The 14,893-nt window shown below is 51.5% G+C and overlaps 1 protein-coding gene across 2 annotated transcripts in view; it reads right to left on the bottom strand.

Annotated features, from left to right (window-relative positions):
* Positions 1-12,294, bottom strand: part of FAM219A (family with sequence similarity 219 member A) — a 129,786-nt gene extending 117,492 nt beyond the window's left edge. Inside the window, exon 1 of one of the 2 annotated variants that reach the window (XM_077490559.1) lies at positions 12,180-12,294. In XM_077490559.1, the coding sequence (XP_077346685.1) occupies positions 12,180-12,239 (60 nt within the window). In that variant the 5' untranslated portion in view covers positions 12,240-12,294. Of the gene's footprint in view, positions 1-5,583; positions 6,108-12,179 lie in introns of those variants that run through there. The other variant, XM_077490560.1, reaches the window with a different exon arrangement.
* Positions 12,295-14,893: the final 2,599 nt, after the last annotated feature.

The following is a 14,893-nucleotide window of genomic DNA, read 5'->3' as shown; positions in this document are numbered from 1 at the left end:
CCCCCCTCAATGCAAACGTCCCACCCCCCTCACTGCAAGCTTCACTTCCTCCTCACTGCAACTGTCCCTCCCTCCCTCCTAACCGCAATCGTCCCTCCTCACTGGAAATGTCACTTCCCCCGCACTGCAACTGTCACAACGTCCCCCCTCAATGCAAACATCCTGCCCCCCCTCACTGCCAGCTTCACTTCCTCCTCACCGCAACCGTCCCTCCCTCCCTCCCTCCTCACTCACTGCAAACGTTACTTCCTCCGCACTGCAACCATCCCAACGTCCCTCCTCACTGTAAACATCATCCCTCCCCCTCACTGCAACCTTCCCGCCCCCCTCACTGCAAGCTTCACTTCCTCCTCACTGCAACCATCCCTTCCGCCTCACTGCAAATGTTACTTCCTCCGCACTGCAATCGTCCCAACGTCCCTCCTCACTGCAAACGTCATCCCTCCCCCTCACTGCAAGCTTCACTTTCTCCTCACTGCAACCATCCCTCCCTCCCCACTGCAACTGTCCCTCCTCACTGCAAATGTCATTTCATCCGCACTGCAACCATCCCAACGCCCCCCCTCAATGCAAACGTCCCACCCCCCTCACTGCAAGCTTCACTTCCTCCTCACCGCAACCATCTCTCCCTCCCTCCTCACTGCAAATGTCACTTCCTCCGCACTGCAACCGTCCCAACGTCCCTCCTCACTGCAACTGTCCCTCCCTACCTCCCTGCAACCGTTACTTCCTCCGCACTGCAACCGTCCCAACGTCCCTCCTCACTGCAAACATCATCCCTCCCTCTCACTGCAACCGTCCCGCCCCCCTCACTGCAAGCTTCACTTCCTCCTCACTGCAAACATCCCTCCCTCCTCACTGAAAATGTTACTTCCCCTGCACTGCAACCGTCCCAACGTCCCTCCTTACTGCAACCCCCCCACCCCCCCATTGAAACCATCCCTCCTTACTGCAAATGTCACTTCCTCCGCACTGCAACCGTCCCAACGTCCCTCCTCACTGCAAACGTCATCCCTCCCCCTCACTGCAAGCTTCACTTCCTCCTCACCGCAACCGTCCCTCCCTCCCACGTCACCGCAGCCGTCCCTCCTCACTACAAATGTCACTTCCTCCGCACTGCAACCGTCCCAACTTCCCTCCGCACTGCAACAGTCCCACCTCCTCACTGCAACCGTCCCAACGTCCCTCCTCACTGCAACCGCCCCTCCATCCCTCCTCACTGCAAATGTCACTTCCTCCGCACTGCAACCGTCCCAACGTCCCCCCTCACTGCAAGCTTCACTTCCTCCTCACTGCAAGCCTCCCTCCCCACTGCAAACGTCCCTTACTCACTGCAAACGTCCCAACGTCCCTCCTCACCGCAACTGGCTCTTCCCCCTCACTGCAACCTCCCCTCCCTCCTCACTGCAACAACCCTCGCTCCTCACTGCAAACGTTGTCCCGCCCTCCTCACTGCAACCATCCCTTCCTACCCCAAACGTCCCTCCCTCCTCACTGGAACCGTAACTCCCTCCCTCCTCACTGCAAATGTCACTTCCTCCACACTGCAACCATCCCGCCCCCCTCACTGCAACCGCCCATCCCTCCTCACTGCAACCACCCCTCCCTCCTCACCACAAATGTCACTTCCTTCACACTGCAACCATCCCAATATCCTTCCTTACTGCAACCATCCCAACGTCCCTCCTCACTGCAACTGTCCCTCCTCACTGCAACTGTCCCAAACCGTCCCTCCTCACTGCAAACGTCCCTCCTCACTGCAACTGTCTCTTCCCCCTCGCTGCAAAGCCTCTCCCTCCCGCCTCACTGCAAATATTGCTTCCTTCAGCACTGCAACCGTCCCAACGTCCTTCCTCACTGCAACCGTCCCACCACCCTCACTGTAACCGTCCCTCCCTCCTCACTGCAAACTTTGACCCGCCCTCCTCACTGCAACCTTCCCTCCCTACCCCAAACGTCCCTCCCTCCTCACTGAAACCGTAACTCTCTCCCTCCTCACTGCAACTGTCCCTCCACACTGCAAATGACACTTCCTCCACACTGCAATCGTCCCGCCCCCCTCACTGCAACCGCCCAACTCCTCCTCGCTGCAAACACCCCTCCCCCTCATTGCAACCGTCCCTCCCTCCTCACCGCAAATGTCACTTCCTTCACACTGCAACCATCCCAACGTCCCTCCTCATTGCAACCGTACCAAACCGTCCCTCCTCACTGCAACCATCCCAACGTCCCTCCCTCCTCGCTGCAACCGTCCCTCCTTCCTTGCTGCAAACATCACTCCCTCCTCGCTGCAATAATACATACAAGGTGACTGGGAAGAAGTAATGGAATTAGCAGCTTCCTGTGTATACAATTTACTGACAGGTGATAAAGAAATCCAACATACAGATCCTGCCAGAGACCCCGACACCGCTTCCTGAGCTGCCATGTCACCGCTATCAATCAAAGCTACAACCAGTGTCAGCGCTATGCTGGAGGAAACTATACAGCCCATTCTTCAGTCCCAACCTCTTCCTGCAGTATCGTCCAATCATCAGAGAGCAGGAAACAATCAGCACATACCGGCATGAGAAGTTCAATACATCCTGTATACATTCCATATACAATCTACAGCATGGGGCCTACCAGCCTGTCTACTCTACATGTCTGCACTTCACAACCCTCCACTCCATGCACCTCCACAACCCTGCACCCCCACCACTCTGCACTTCACAACCCTCCACTCCCTGCACCCCCAACCACCCTCCACTCCTTGCACCCCCACCACTCCTTGCACCGCCACCACCCTGCACCCCCTGCACCTCCACAACCCTCCACCCCCTGCACGCACACCACCCTGCACCCCCTGCACTTCCACAACCCTTCACCCACACCACCCTGCACCTCCACAACCCTCCACCCCCTGCACTTCCACAACCCTGCACCCCCTGCACTTCCACAACCCTGTACCACCACCCTGCACCTCCAAAACCCTACACCCCCTGCATTTCCACAACCGTGCACCCCCAGCACGCCCACAACCCTCCACTTCCACAACCCTGCACCCTCACCACCCTCCATCCCGTGCACTACCACAACCCTGCACCCCCACCACCCTCAACCCCCTGCGCCTCCACAACTCCTGCACCCCCTACCTCCACAACCTTGCACCCACCCCCTGCACCCCCACCTCCCTCCACTTCCACAAGTACCCCTCATTTCTGCATATCTTTCACTTCCTGCACTCCAGGACCCTACATCCCCTGCACTTCTAGTATCCCACAACCCTACATCCGCTGTATCTCCAGTACCCCCCCCCCCCCCACGACTGCATTTGTAACACATATTCCTGTACAGTCTGTAGCCCAATTCCGATGTAACTCACAATTTATTCTAGTATTCTCAATATGTGGCATTCCCGCCTGCCTGCATTTCTATATCCCTTCTTACTGAACACTAACCCAGTATCCTTTCTATTTCTTCACCCTTCTACCAGCTATTATGCTGCATCATCTGCACCTGTGTCGCACCCCCTGTACCCCTTTACCTCTGCCTTCCTGGACCCCCTCTATACATGTATCCAACCTGTGCCTTCCTGCACCTCCTGAATTTCCGATTTTGTGAACCACAGCATTCCTGGAACCCCTGTACTGCTTTCTCCCTTTTATCCTGAACCCCCCTATTATGTATCCAATCACCATATTCTGCACCTCCTGTTTTCATGCATCTATGAACCCCAAATTTTCAGAACCCCCCTGGCATGGGTGCATATCAATTCCCCCCAGTATCCATGGAGGGATTACCGGACCCCCCGCTATACATATTTCCAACCACTGCCTTCCACACCCCCTGTACCCCTTTACTCATCTTTCCAGACCAGCTGTATATAGAAACACTGCATTCCTGTACCCCTCCATTAATCTCTCCATCAATCTCTCCATCCCTGCACCCCTCCATTAATCTCTCTATTTTTGCACCCCTCCATTAATCTCTCCATCCCTGCAGCCCTCCATTAATCTCTCCATCCCTGCACCCCTCCATTTAATAATCTTTGCATTCCTGCACATCCTATGCCATTGCACCCCTTGTATCCATGTTTCCCTGTTTTAATCACTGTGTCCTCCCAGCCTGCTGTATCCTTGAGCCTGCTTAGCCCCCCATATCCATTATGACGTCACCATTGTAGGTAAACATCGCTGCATGCTCAGGTCAGATCTGCATGCATAGGGTCCCATCTCAGGGCCCATTATGTGAATCCAAAGCCGATGCTGAAGACTCCCCCACCCCTGTACAGGCTGAAGATGTGTGCATCACTGAGGCCCAGCTGACTCACAGGCGGCCATTATTATGGAGGAGAAGAAGCCCGTCTCCCTAGGATTAACCCCTGTGCAGCCGGAAGGGAAGCCGGTTAGTGATGGCTGAATGCTCACACACCACACCCTCCCCGGCCTCCCTCTGGAAGAAAAACACAATGTCATCCCCTGATCCTCGCTCAGTGAGCAAACAAAATAAGCATTCCCACGGGGATCTGCAGCAGCCGCTTATCCAACCACAACCAAAGTCCCTATTCACTGGCCTGTCTGAGCGTCTGCACCACACCTTGTATCCAAAATCACAGCCTCCCCCACACCCCCCGTGCTCCAAAATATTACCCCGGCACCCCAAATACCTGCATCAGAAATCCCAGAAACCCCACACCCCCTGTGCTCCAAAATATTACCCCGGCAACCCAAATACCTGCATCAGAAATCCCAGAAACCCCACACCCCCTGTGCTACAAAATATTACCCCAGCGCCCCAAATACCTGCACCACACCTTGCATCCACAATCACAGCAACCCCCACACCTCTCTGCTCCAAAATATTACCCCAGCACCCCAAATACCTGCATCAGAAATCCCAGCAACACCCACACTTCTCTGCTCCGAAATATTACCCCGGCACCCCAAATATCTGCACCATACCTAATGTACCATGCATATCATACTCCACCCAAATCAATTTGCAATTGGCCCACCAATACAACACCTGACTGCTAAGGTAACATACATGCCATACAATAATATACTACCCCGGCACCCCAAATATCTTGCACCAGAAATCCCAGCAACCCCACACCTCTCTGCTCCGAAATATTCCCCCCCAACACCCCAAATACCTGCACCACACCTCACACTGGAAATCACAGCACCCCCACACCTCTCTGTTCCGAAATATTACCACAGCACCCAAAATATGTGCACCTAATATACCATGCATATCGTACTCCACCCAAAACAATTTGCAATTGCCCCACCAATACAACACCTGACTGCTAAGATAACATACATGCCATACAATATGCTACCCCGGCATTCCCAAAATACCTGCACCATGTCCTAGCAATGCAACTGCTCACTGCCAATATGTACTATGCATACTGTACACCACCCCTAGCATCCCCCATAGCTCACTGCTAATGTACTATGCATGCACTACAAACACATCACTGACCATGTACTGTACAATCTGGACTGCAAAATATTACCAAATAACCTGCACCTCACAGCTAATGTACCCCGCATGATGTACTCCACCCAGAACCCAGCGCAGCCTCCTACATACCTGCACCATGTTCCAGCACCACGGACAGCAGCACCGCACCTCACTGCTAAAATAAGATGCTGTGTAATCACGGCTCTAATCCTGCATCCCAGATACCGGCACTACACCCAGAGGATGCTGAGCAATCACCACAATCCTCTTCCAGCATCAGCACCACACCTCACTGCCAGCCCCAGACACCGTGTGATCAGCAACCCGGCCACCGGCACTCCGCATTACATCATCATATACATGTCCTCTTCCTATATGTGTGCTGGGAATAGGATACTCTGAGATCTATACATCCCCCAGGATTCCTGTATCCGGGATCTATACATCCCCAGGATTCCTGTATCCGGGATCTATACATCCCCAGGATTCCTGTACCCCGAGATCTATACATTCCCCAGATCTATACATCCCCAGCATTCTGATACCCCAAGATCTATACACTCCCAGGATTCCTGTACCCCGAGATCTATACAGCCCCAGGATTCCTGTATCCGGGATCTATACATCCCCAGGATTCCTGTACCCTGAGATCTATACATTCCCCAGGATTCCTGTACCCCAAGATCTATACATCCCCCAAGATTCCTGTACCCCGAGATCTATACATCCCCAGGATTCCTGTACCCCGATATCTATACATCCCCAGGATTCCTGTACCCCTATATCTATACATCCCCAGGATTCCTGTACCCCGAGATCTATACATCCCCAAGATTCCTGTACCCCGAGATCTATACATCCCCAAGATTCCTGTACCCCGAGATCTATACATCCCCAAGATTCCTCTATCCCCAAGATTCCTCTACCCCCAGATCTATACATCCCCAAGATTCCTCTACCCCCCAGATCTATACATCCCCAAGATTCCTCTACCCCCAGATCTATACATCCCCAAGATTCCTCTATCCCCAAGATTCCTCTACCCCCAGATCTATACATCCCCAAGATTCCTCTACCCCCAGATCTATACATCCCCAAGATTCCTCTACCCCCAGATCTATACATCCCCAGGATTCCTGCAGCCCGAGATCTATAAAGCCCCAGGATTCCTGTACCCCCGAGATCTATACAAGACCAGGATTCCTGTACCCCAAGATCTATGCATACCCAGGATTCCTGTTCCCTGAGATCTATACATCCCCCAGGATTCCTGTACCCCTACATCTATACATCCCCCAGGATTCCTGTACTCAAAGATTTATACATCCCCAGGATTCCTGTACCCCGAGATCTATACATCCCCAGGATTCCTGTACCCCAATATCTATACATCCCCAGGATTCCTGTACCCGAGATCTATACATCCCCAGGATTCCTGTACCCCGAGATCTATACATCCCCAAGATTCCTGTACCCCGAGATCTATACATCCCCAAGATTCCTGTACCCCGAGATCTATACATCCCCAAGATTCCTGTACCCCGAGATCTATACATCCCCAAGATTCCTCTATCCCCAAGATTCCTCTACCCCCAGATCTATACATCCCCAAGATTCCTCTACCCCCAGATCTATACATCCCCAAGATTCCTCTACCCCCAGATCTATACATCCCCAGGATACCTGTACCCTGAGATCTATAAAGCCCCAGGATTCCTGTACCCCGAGATCTATACATGACCAGGATTCCTGTACCCCAAGATCTATGCATACCCAGAATTCCTGTTCCCTGAGATCTATACATCCCCAGGATTCCTGTACCCCTACATCTATACAGCCCCCAGGATTCCTGTACCCCTACATCTATACAGCCCCCAGGATTCCTGTACCCCTACATCTATACAGCCCCCAGGATTCCTGTACCCCTACATCTATACAGCCCCCGGATTCCTGTACCCCAAGATCTATACATCCCCAGGATTCCTGTACCCCTACATCTATACATCCCCAGCATTCCGTTACCCAGAGATCTATACATCCCCATGATTCCTGTACCCCTACATCTATACATCCCCAGCATTCCGGTACCCTTACATCTATACATCCCCAGCATTATGGTAGCCCTACATCTATACATCCCCAGCATTCCGGTACCCCTACATCTATACATCCCCAGGATTCCTGTTCCCAGAGTTCTATACATCCCCAGGATTCCTGTACCCCTACATCTATACATCCCCAGGATTCCTGTACCCCGAGATCTATACATCCCCAGGATTCCTGTACCCCGAGATCTATACATCCCCAGGATTCCTGTACCCCGAGATCTATACATCCCCAGGACTCTGGTAACACTACATCCATAGATCTCCATAAGATTCCTGTACCCCTAGATCTATACATCCCCAGGGATACCTGAATCCCTAAATCTACAGTGAGGAGGAAAAAAAAAAAAAAAGAAGAAGTATTGCTGATTTTGTACGTTTGCCCACTGACAAAGAAATTTTAATGGTCGGCTTATTTTGTCAGTGAGAGACAGAATAACAACAAAATATCCAGAAAACCAAATTTCAAAAAAAGTTATAAATTGATTTGCATTTTAATGAGTGAAATAAGTATTTGATCCCCTATCAATCAGCAAAATGTCTGGCTCCCAGGTGTCTTCTATACAGGTAACAAGCTGAGATTAGGAGCACTCTCTTAAATAATAAAAGACACCTGTCCACAGAAGCAATCATCAGTTTCCAATCTCTCCGCCATGGCCAAGACAGAAGAGCTGTCCAAGGACATCAGGGAGAAGATTGGAGACCTACACAAGGCTGGAATGGGCTACAAGACCATCGCCAAGCAGTTTGGTGAGAGGGTGACAACAGTTGGTGCGATTATTTGCAAATGGAAGAAACATAAAATAACGGTCAATCTCCCTCTGTCTGGGGGCTCCATGGAAGATCTCACCTTGTGGAGTGTCAATGATGATGAGAACGGTGAGGAATCAGCCCAGAACTACACAGGAGAATCTTGTCAATGATCTCAAGGTAGCTGGGACCATAGTCACCAAGAAAACCATTGGTAACACACCACACCATGAAGGACTGAAATCCTGCAGTGCCTGCAAAGTTCCCCTGCCCAAGAAATCACATGTACAGGTCCGTCTGAAGTTTTCTAATGAACATCTGAATGATTCAGAGGAGAACTGGGTGGAAGTGTTGGGGGTCAGACAAAAATTGAGCTCTTTGGCATCAACTCAACTCGCTGTGTTTGGAGGAGGAGGAATGCTGCCTGTGACCCCAAGAACACCGTCCCCACCGTCATACATGGAGGTGGAAACATTATGCTTTGGGGGTGTTTTTCTGCTAAGGGGACGGGACAACTTCACCGCATCAAAGGGACGATGGACGGGACCATGTACCATCACATCTTGGGTGAGAACCTCCTTCCCTCAGCCAGGGCATTGAATATGGGCCAAGGCAGCAAAGGAGTGGCTCAAGAAGAAGCACATTAAGGTCCTGGAGTGGCCTAGAGAGTCTTCAGACCTTAATCCCATAGAATATATATGGAGGGGGCTGAAGGTTCGAGTTACCAAATGTCAGCCTGGAAACCTTAATGACTTGGAGAGGATCTGCAAAGAGGAGTGGGACAAAATCCCTCCTGAGATGTCTGCAAACCTGGAGGCCAACTACAAGAAACGCCTGACCTCTGTGATTGCCACCAAGTACTAAGTCATGTTTTGTGAAGGAGTCAAATAATTATTTCACTCATTAAAATGCAAATCAATTTTATAACTTTTTGAAATGTGTTTTTGTGGATATTTTTTCTTGTTCTTCTCTCACTGATAAAATAAAATCAACCATTAAAATTATAGTCTGATCATTTCTTTGTCAGTGGGGCAAATGTACAAAATCAGCAGGGGGTCCGGTACTTTTCCCCCCCCTCACTGTATTTATCCCCCAGGATTCCTGTACCCCGAGATCTATACAGCCCCTGCATTCACACACCCTAGAAACACTACTACCCTGGGTAACCACCCTACACCCCCTGTACACCCTCTGCAACCACCCCGCGCACACCCTACACCCTCTGAATCCACCCTACACCCCCTGCACACCCTCTGCAACCACCCCACGCGCACAATACACCCCCTGTACACCCTCGGCTTCCACCCTACACCCGCGGCTTCCACCCTACGCCCCCTGCACACCCACGGCTTCCACCCTACGCCCCCTGCACACCCACGGCTTCCACCCTACGCCCCCTGCACACCCGCGGCTTCCACCCTGTACACCCTCGGCATCCACCCTACACCCCCTGTACCCCTCCTGCATTCACTTTCTTGCTCCTGTACCCCCTATATAAACACACACACACACACACAAACACAATCTGTAACCCCTGTATACCATATGTACAGATGGTATACAGAGGTTAAAGATGTACAGGTTACAGGTATACCATCTGTAACCCCTGTATACCATCTGTGCCTCCTGCATAGCCTCCTGTATATCATATGTACTCCCTGTATACCATCTGTAACCCATGCATACATCCTGAATACCATCTGTACCCCCTGTATGCCATTTGTACCCCTTGTATACAATCTGTACGCCATCTGTACCGCCTGTACGCCATCTGTACACCATATGTACCCCCTGTATACAATCTGTACCCTTGTATGCCATCTGTACCCCCTGTATACCACCTCTCCCCCCTGTATACCATCTGTATCCCCCTGTATACCATGTGTACCCCCTGTACACATCCTGTATACCATCTGCACCACCTGTATACCATCTTTATGCCATCTGTACCCCCTGTATACCATCTGTACACCACCTGTACCCCCTGTATACATCATGTATACCATCTGTACCTCCTGTATACATCCTGTATACCATCTGTACATCTTGTATGCCATCTGTACCCCCTGTATACATCCTGTATACCATGTGTACCCCCTGTACACATCCTGTATACCATGTGTACCCCCTGTACACATCCTGTATACCATCTGTACCACCTGTACCCCATGTATATCATCTGAACCCCCTGTATACCATCTGTACATCCTGTATGCCATCTGCACACCATCTGTACCCCCTGTATGCCACCAGCACAGCATCTGTACATCCTGTATGCCATCTGTACCCCATGTACACATCCTGTATACCATCTGCACCCCCTGTATACCATCTGCACCCCTTGTATACATCCCGTATGCCATCTGTACCCCCTGTATGCCATCTGTACACCCCCATCTGTACCCCCTGAATACATCCTGTATACCATCTGTACCCCCTGTATACATCCGGTATACCATCTGTACCCCCTGTATAAATCCTGTATACCATCTGTACCCCTGTATACATCCTGTATACCATCTGTACCCCTGTATACATCCTGTATACCATCCTGTACACCATCTGTACCACCTTTATACATCCTGTATACCATCTGTACCCCTGTATGCCATATGCACACCATCTGTACCCCCTGTATGCCACCAGCACAGCATCTGTACCCCCTGTATAACATCTGTACATCCTGTATGCCATCTGTACCCCATGTACACATCCTGTATACCATCTGCACCCCTTGTATACATCCCGTATGCCATCTGTAACCCCTGTATGCCATCTGTACACCCCCATCTGTACCCCCTGAATACATCCTGTATACCATCTGTACCCCCTGTATAAATCCTGTATACCATCTGTACATCCTGTATACCATCCTGTACATACATTCTGTATACCATCTGTACCACCTGTATACATCCTGTATACCATCTGTACCCTTGTATACATCCTGTATACCATCCTGTACATACTGTATGCCATCTGTATCCCCTGTACACATCATGTATACCATCGGCACCCCCTGTATACACACTGTACATCCTGTATGCCATCTGTACCCCCTGTATACCATCTGCACCCACTGTATGCCATATTTACACCATCTGTACCCCCTGTATACCACCTCCCCCCTGTATACTATCTGTACATCCTGTATGCCATCTGCACCCCCTGTATACCATCTGTACCCCCTGTATACCATCTGTACCCCATGTACACATTCTGTATACCACCTGTACCCCATATATACCATCTGTATCCCCTGTATACCATCTGCACCCCTTGTATACATCCTGTATACCATCTGTACCCCCTGTATACTCTCTGTACCCCCTGTATACATCCTGTATACCATCTGTACCCCCTGTATACATCCTGTATACCATCTGTAACCCCTGTATACCGTCTGTACCTCCTGTATACCATCTGTACCCCCTGTATATCATCTGTACCCCCTGTATACCTCCTGTATACCTCCTGTATACCATCTGTACCCCCTGTATACCATCTGTACCCCCTGTACACATCCTGTATACCATCTGTACCCCCTATATACCCTCTGTACCCCCGTATACCATCTGTATCCCCTGTATACATCATGTACCCCCTGTATACATCATGTATACTCTCTGTACCTCCTGTATACCATCTGTACCCCTTGTATACCCTCTGTATTCTCTGTATACATCCTGTATACCATCTGTACCCCCTGTATACCATCTGTACCCCCTGTAACCCCCAGTTCTCCTCCTCCTGATCCTCGGCTATGTGTACACTCCCCCCGCCCCCCTCTCTCCGGTATCCCCGCCCCCTTCCCGGTGCTGTGTGTTGTTGGGTGGGGTGCGGGGGGGGGAGAAGGCCCGGGTCTCTCACCAGCGGTTGCATCTCGGAGTGGACGGTGGGCACCTGGAAGCGATCTATCTCCTCCATCATGGTGCCGCTCTGCAGGATGCTGAAGAGCAGGAGGAGGAGGCGGGATCTGGGCGGGGCTCACCCGCAGGCGGGGCTCGTCTTATCACCTCCCCCCGCACTGACTCAACACTTCTTCCACGGGCTACGAAGCCAGGGGGCGTGGCATCACGGATCAGTATTCATAGAGTAGGCGTGGCATACGTATCGGTATTATGCTGTGGGCGTGACCCCACGTCTCAATATTCAGTGAGTAGGCGTGGCACTACGTAGCACTATTCTGCTGTGGGCGTGGCCCCACGTCTCAGCATTCAGTGAGAAGGCGTGGCAACACACATCCATTTTTATTGAGGAGGCGGGACAGAGCGAGCGGAATGGGCGGGACCTTTCTTTGACAGCTGTGTGGAAGGGGCGGGGACGGCGGTGACAGCACAGTAGGGGGCGGCGCCCATGTGACAGTGGAGTACGTACGGGGGGGCGGGGCCGTCTGTGACAGCTGAGTGGAGAAGGTGGGGCCGCGCTAGCTAGCTGGTGACGTCACTGTCAGCGGTTGTCATGGGAATGGGAGGATGAGGGAAGTGGTACCTAGGCCTGGGATGTGCCTGATGATGGGCCACAAGGCTCCCTAGGACAGGAATCACCGACATAGAACAACCAATCAGGAACCTTTAGGTTTCTGCCCTGACTTCCTGGTTGCTATGGGTTACTGCAGCTGGGATGTGTCCTGATAGGGCCCCAGCCTGATCTCCATAGACACATATGAGTTCGGTGTGGGCTCTGGGGCAGTAATAGAGTAAATCAGGGGCCCCAGACATCCCCCACAGTGTAAGGACTACATGAGACAACAAGGGGGGCGGCTACAGAAATTGGCGTAGTCGTCACGATCAACCTCCTGACAGAAGATGGCGCTAGTGGGGGGTGGGGGGTGGATATACTGGTCCTGGGATAGTCCTGTATTGTAGAGATGATGGGGGGGGGGGTTAATAGACTAAATCAGGGGCCCCTAAAATATGGCGGTAGTGGGAGAGATATGGAAGATATGCTGGTCCTAGGGCGGCCCTGGATTGTAGAGATGGGGGGTGCAGACTAAATCAGGAGCCCCTAAAACCCCTTTGAGAGGGGGTGCCTACAGAAATTGGCGTAGTCAGCAGGATTACCCTCCCAACAAAATATGGCGGTAGTAAGAGAGATATGGAAGATATGCCGGTCCTAGGGCGGCCCTGGATTGTAGAGATGGGGGGGTGCAGAATAAATCAGGGGCCCCTAAATGCCCTGGGGAGGTGCCTACAGAAATTGGCGTAGTCGGCAGGATTACCCTCCCAACAGAAGATGGCGCTAGAAAGAAGAAGAGTTGCAGAAGATATGCTGCTCCAGGGATAGCCCTGGATTGTGGGGCAGTAATTGAGTAAATCAGGGGCCCCAGACAGGCCCCCAGCAGTGTAAGGACTACATGAGACAGTAAAAGGGCCCCTACAAAAATGATTGTAGTTGGCAGGATGAACTCCTAAGGGCAAGACAAGACTAAAGGGGGGGGGGGGGGGCTACAGAAATTGGCATAGTCTGCAGGATCAACCTCCTAACAGAAGATGGCTCTAGTGGGAGGTGGTGACGATTCGGGGAGATGTGCTGGTCCTGGGTTGAGCCTAGATTGTGGGGTAGCTATAGATTAAATCAGGGGCCCTAGACAGGCCCCCAGCAGTGTGAGGACGACATTAAACTACAAGGGGGGGGGGACTACAGAAGTTGGCGTAGTCAGCAGGATCAACCTCATAACAGAAGATGGCTGTAGTGGGAGGTGGTGATGACTCGGGGGATATTCTGGTCCTGGGATGACCCTAGATTGTGGGGCAGCTATAGACTAAATCAGGGGCCCCAGTCAGGTCCCCAGCAGTGTAAGGACTACATGAGACAGTAAAAGGGCCCCTACAAAAATGATTGTAGTTGGCAGGATCAACTCCTAACAGAAGATTGGCCCAAAGCAATGGGTACATGTTTCTACTCAGTCTGATGGCAACACCCTCGACCTTGTATCCTCCTACCTATGCACTCCGTGCAACCTCTCCAACAATGCTTTTCCTCTCTCTGATCACCACCCTATTCGTTTCGCGCTCTTCCTGTCTTCAACCACCTTTTCCTCCAATCACCTAACAATTACCTGTGGAAACCTTCGCCACTTCAACCCTTCTCTTCTCTACTCTGCTACCGGCCAGCTCTATGACACAAACTCACCCCTGTCGTGCCCCAAACTAGCCACCTCAGTCTACAATAGATCTCCACTCCGCCACCCTGGACGAGCTCGCCCTCCTCACTACACACACAATCAGGCCCCAGCCCCTACAACCCCGGCAAACAGATAACACCAGAAGTCTCAAAAAATGGTCTCTTGAGCGTCTATGACGTAAAACTAAGCCTCACAAAGACTTCAACCAATACAAATCTGCCCTCCAAATATACAATTCTTGCCTCCACACTGCCAAGCAGACCTACTTTATCGCTCTCATTGACACCTACTCATCCAGTCCCCATCAACTCTTCTCAACATTCAACTCTTCTACTTCATCCTCCACTGTCTCCACCCGCTAACTCGCTCACTGCCCAGGAGATCGCCAGTCACTTCAAACATAAAATTGATACAACTTGTGATGAAATCCCCACTTTACAGATAACCCCCCAACTTA

This window comes from Lithobates pipiens, unplaced genomic scaffold (genome assembly GCF_037356315.1).
Source record: "Lithobates pipiens isolate NorthernLeopardFrog02 unplaced genomic scaffold, aLitPip1_a1.2 Scaffold_19, whole genome shotgun sequence".
Lineage (NCBI taxonomy): Eukaryota > Metazoa > Chordata > Amphibia > Anura > Ranidae > Lithobates > Lithobates pipiens.
This window is presented reverse-complemented; position numbering and strand designations above follow the sequence as displayed.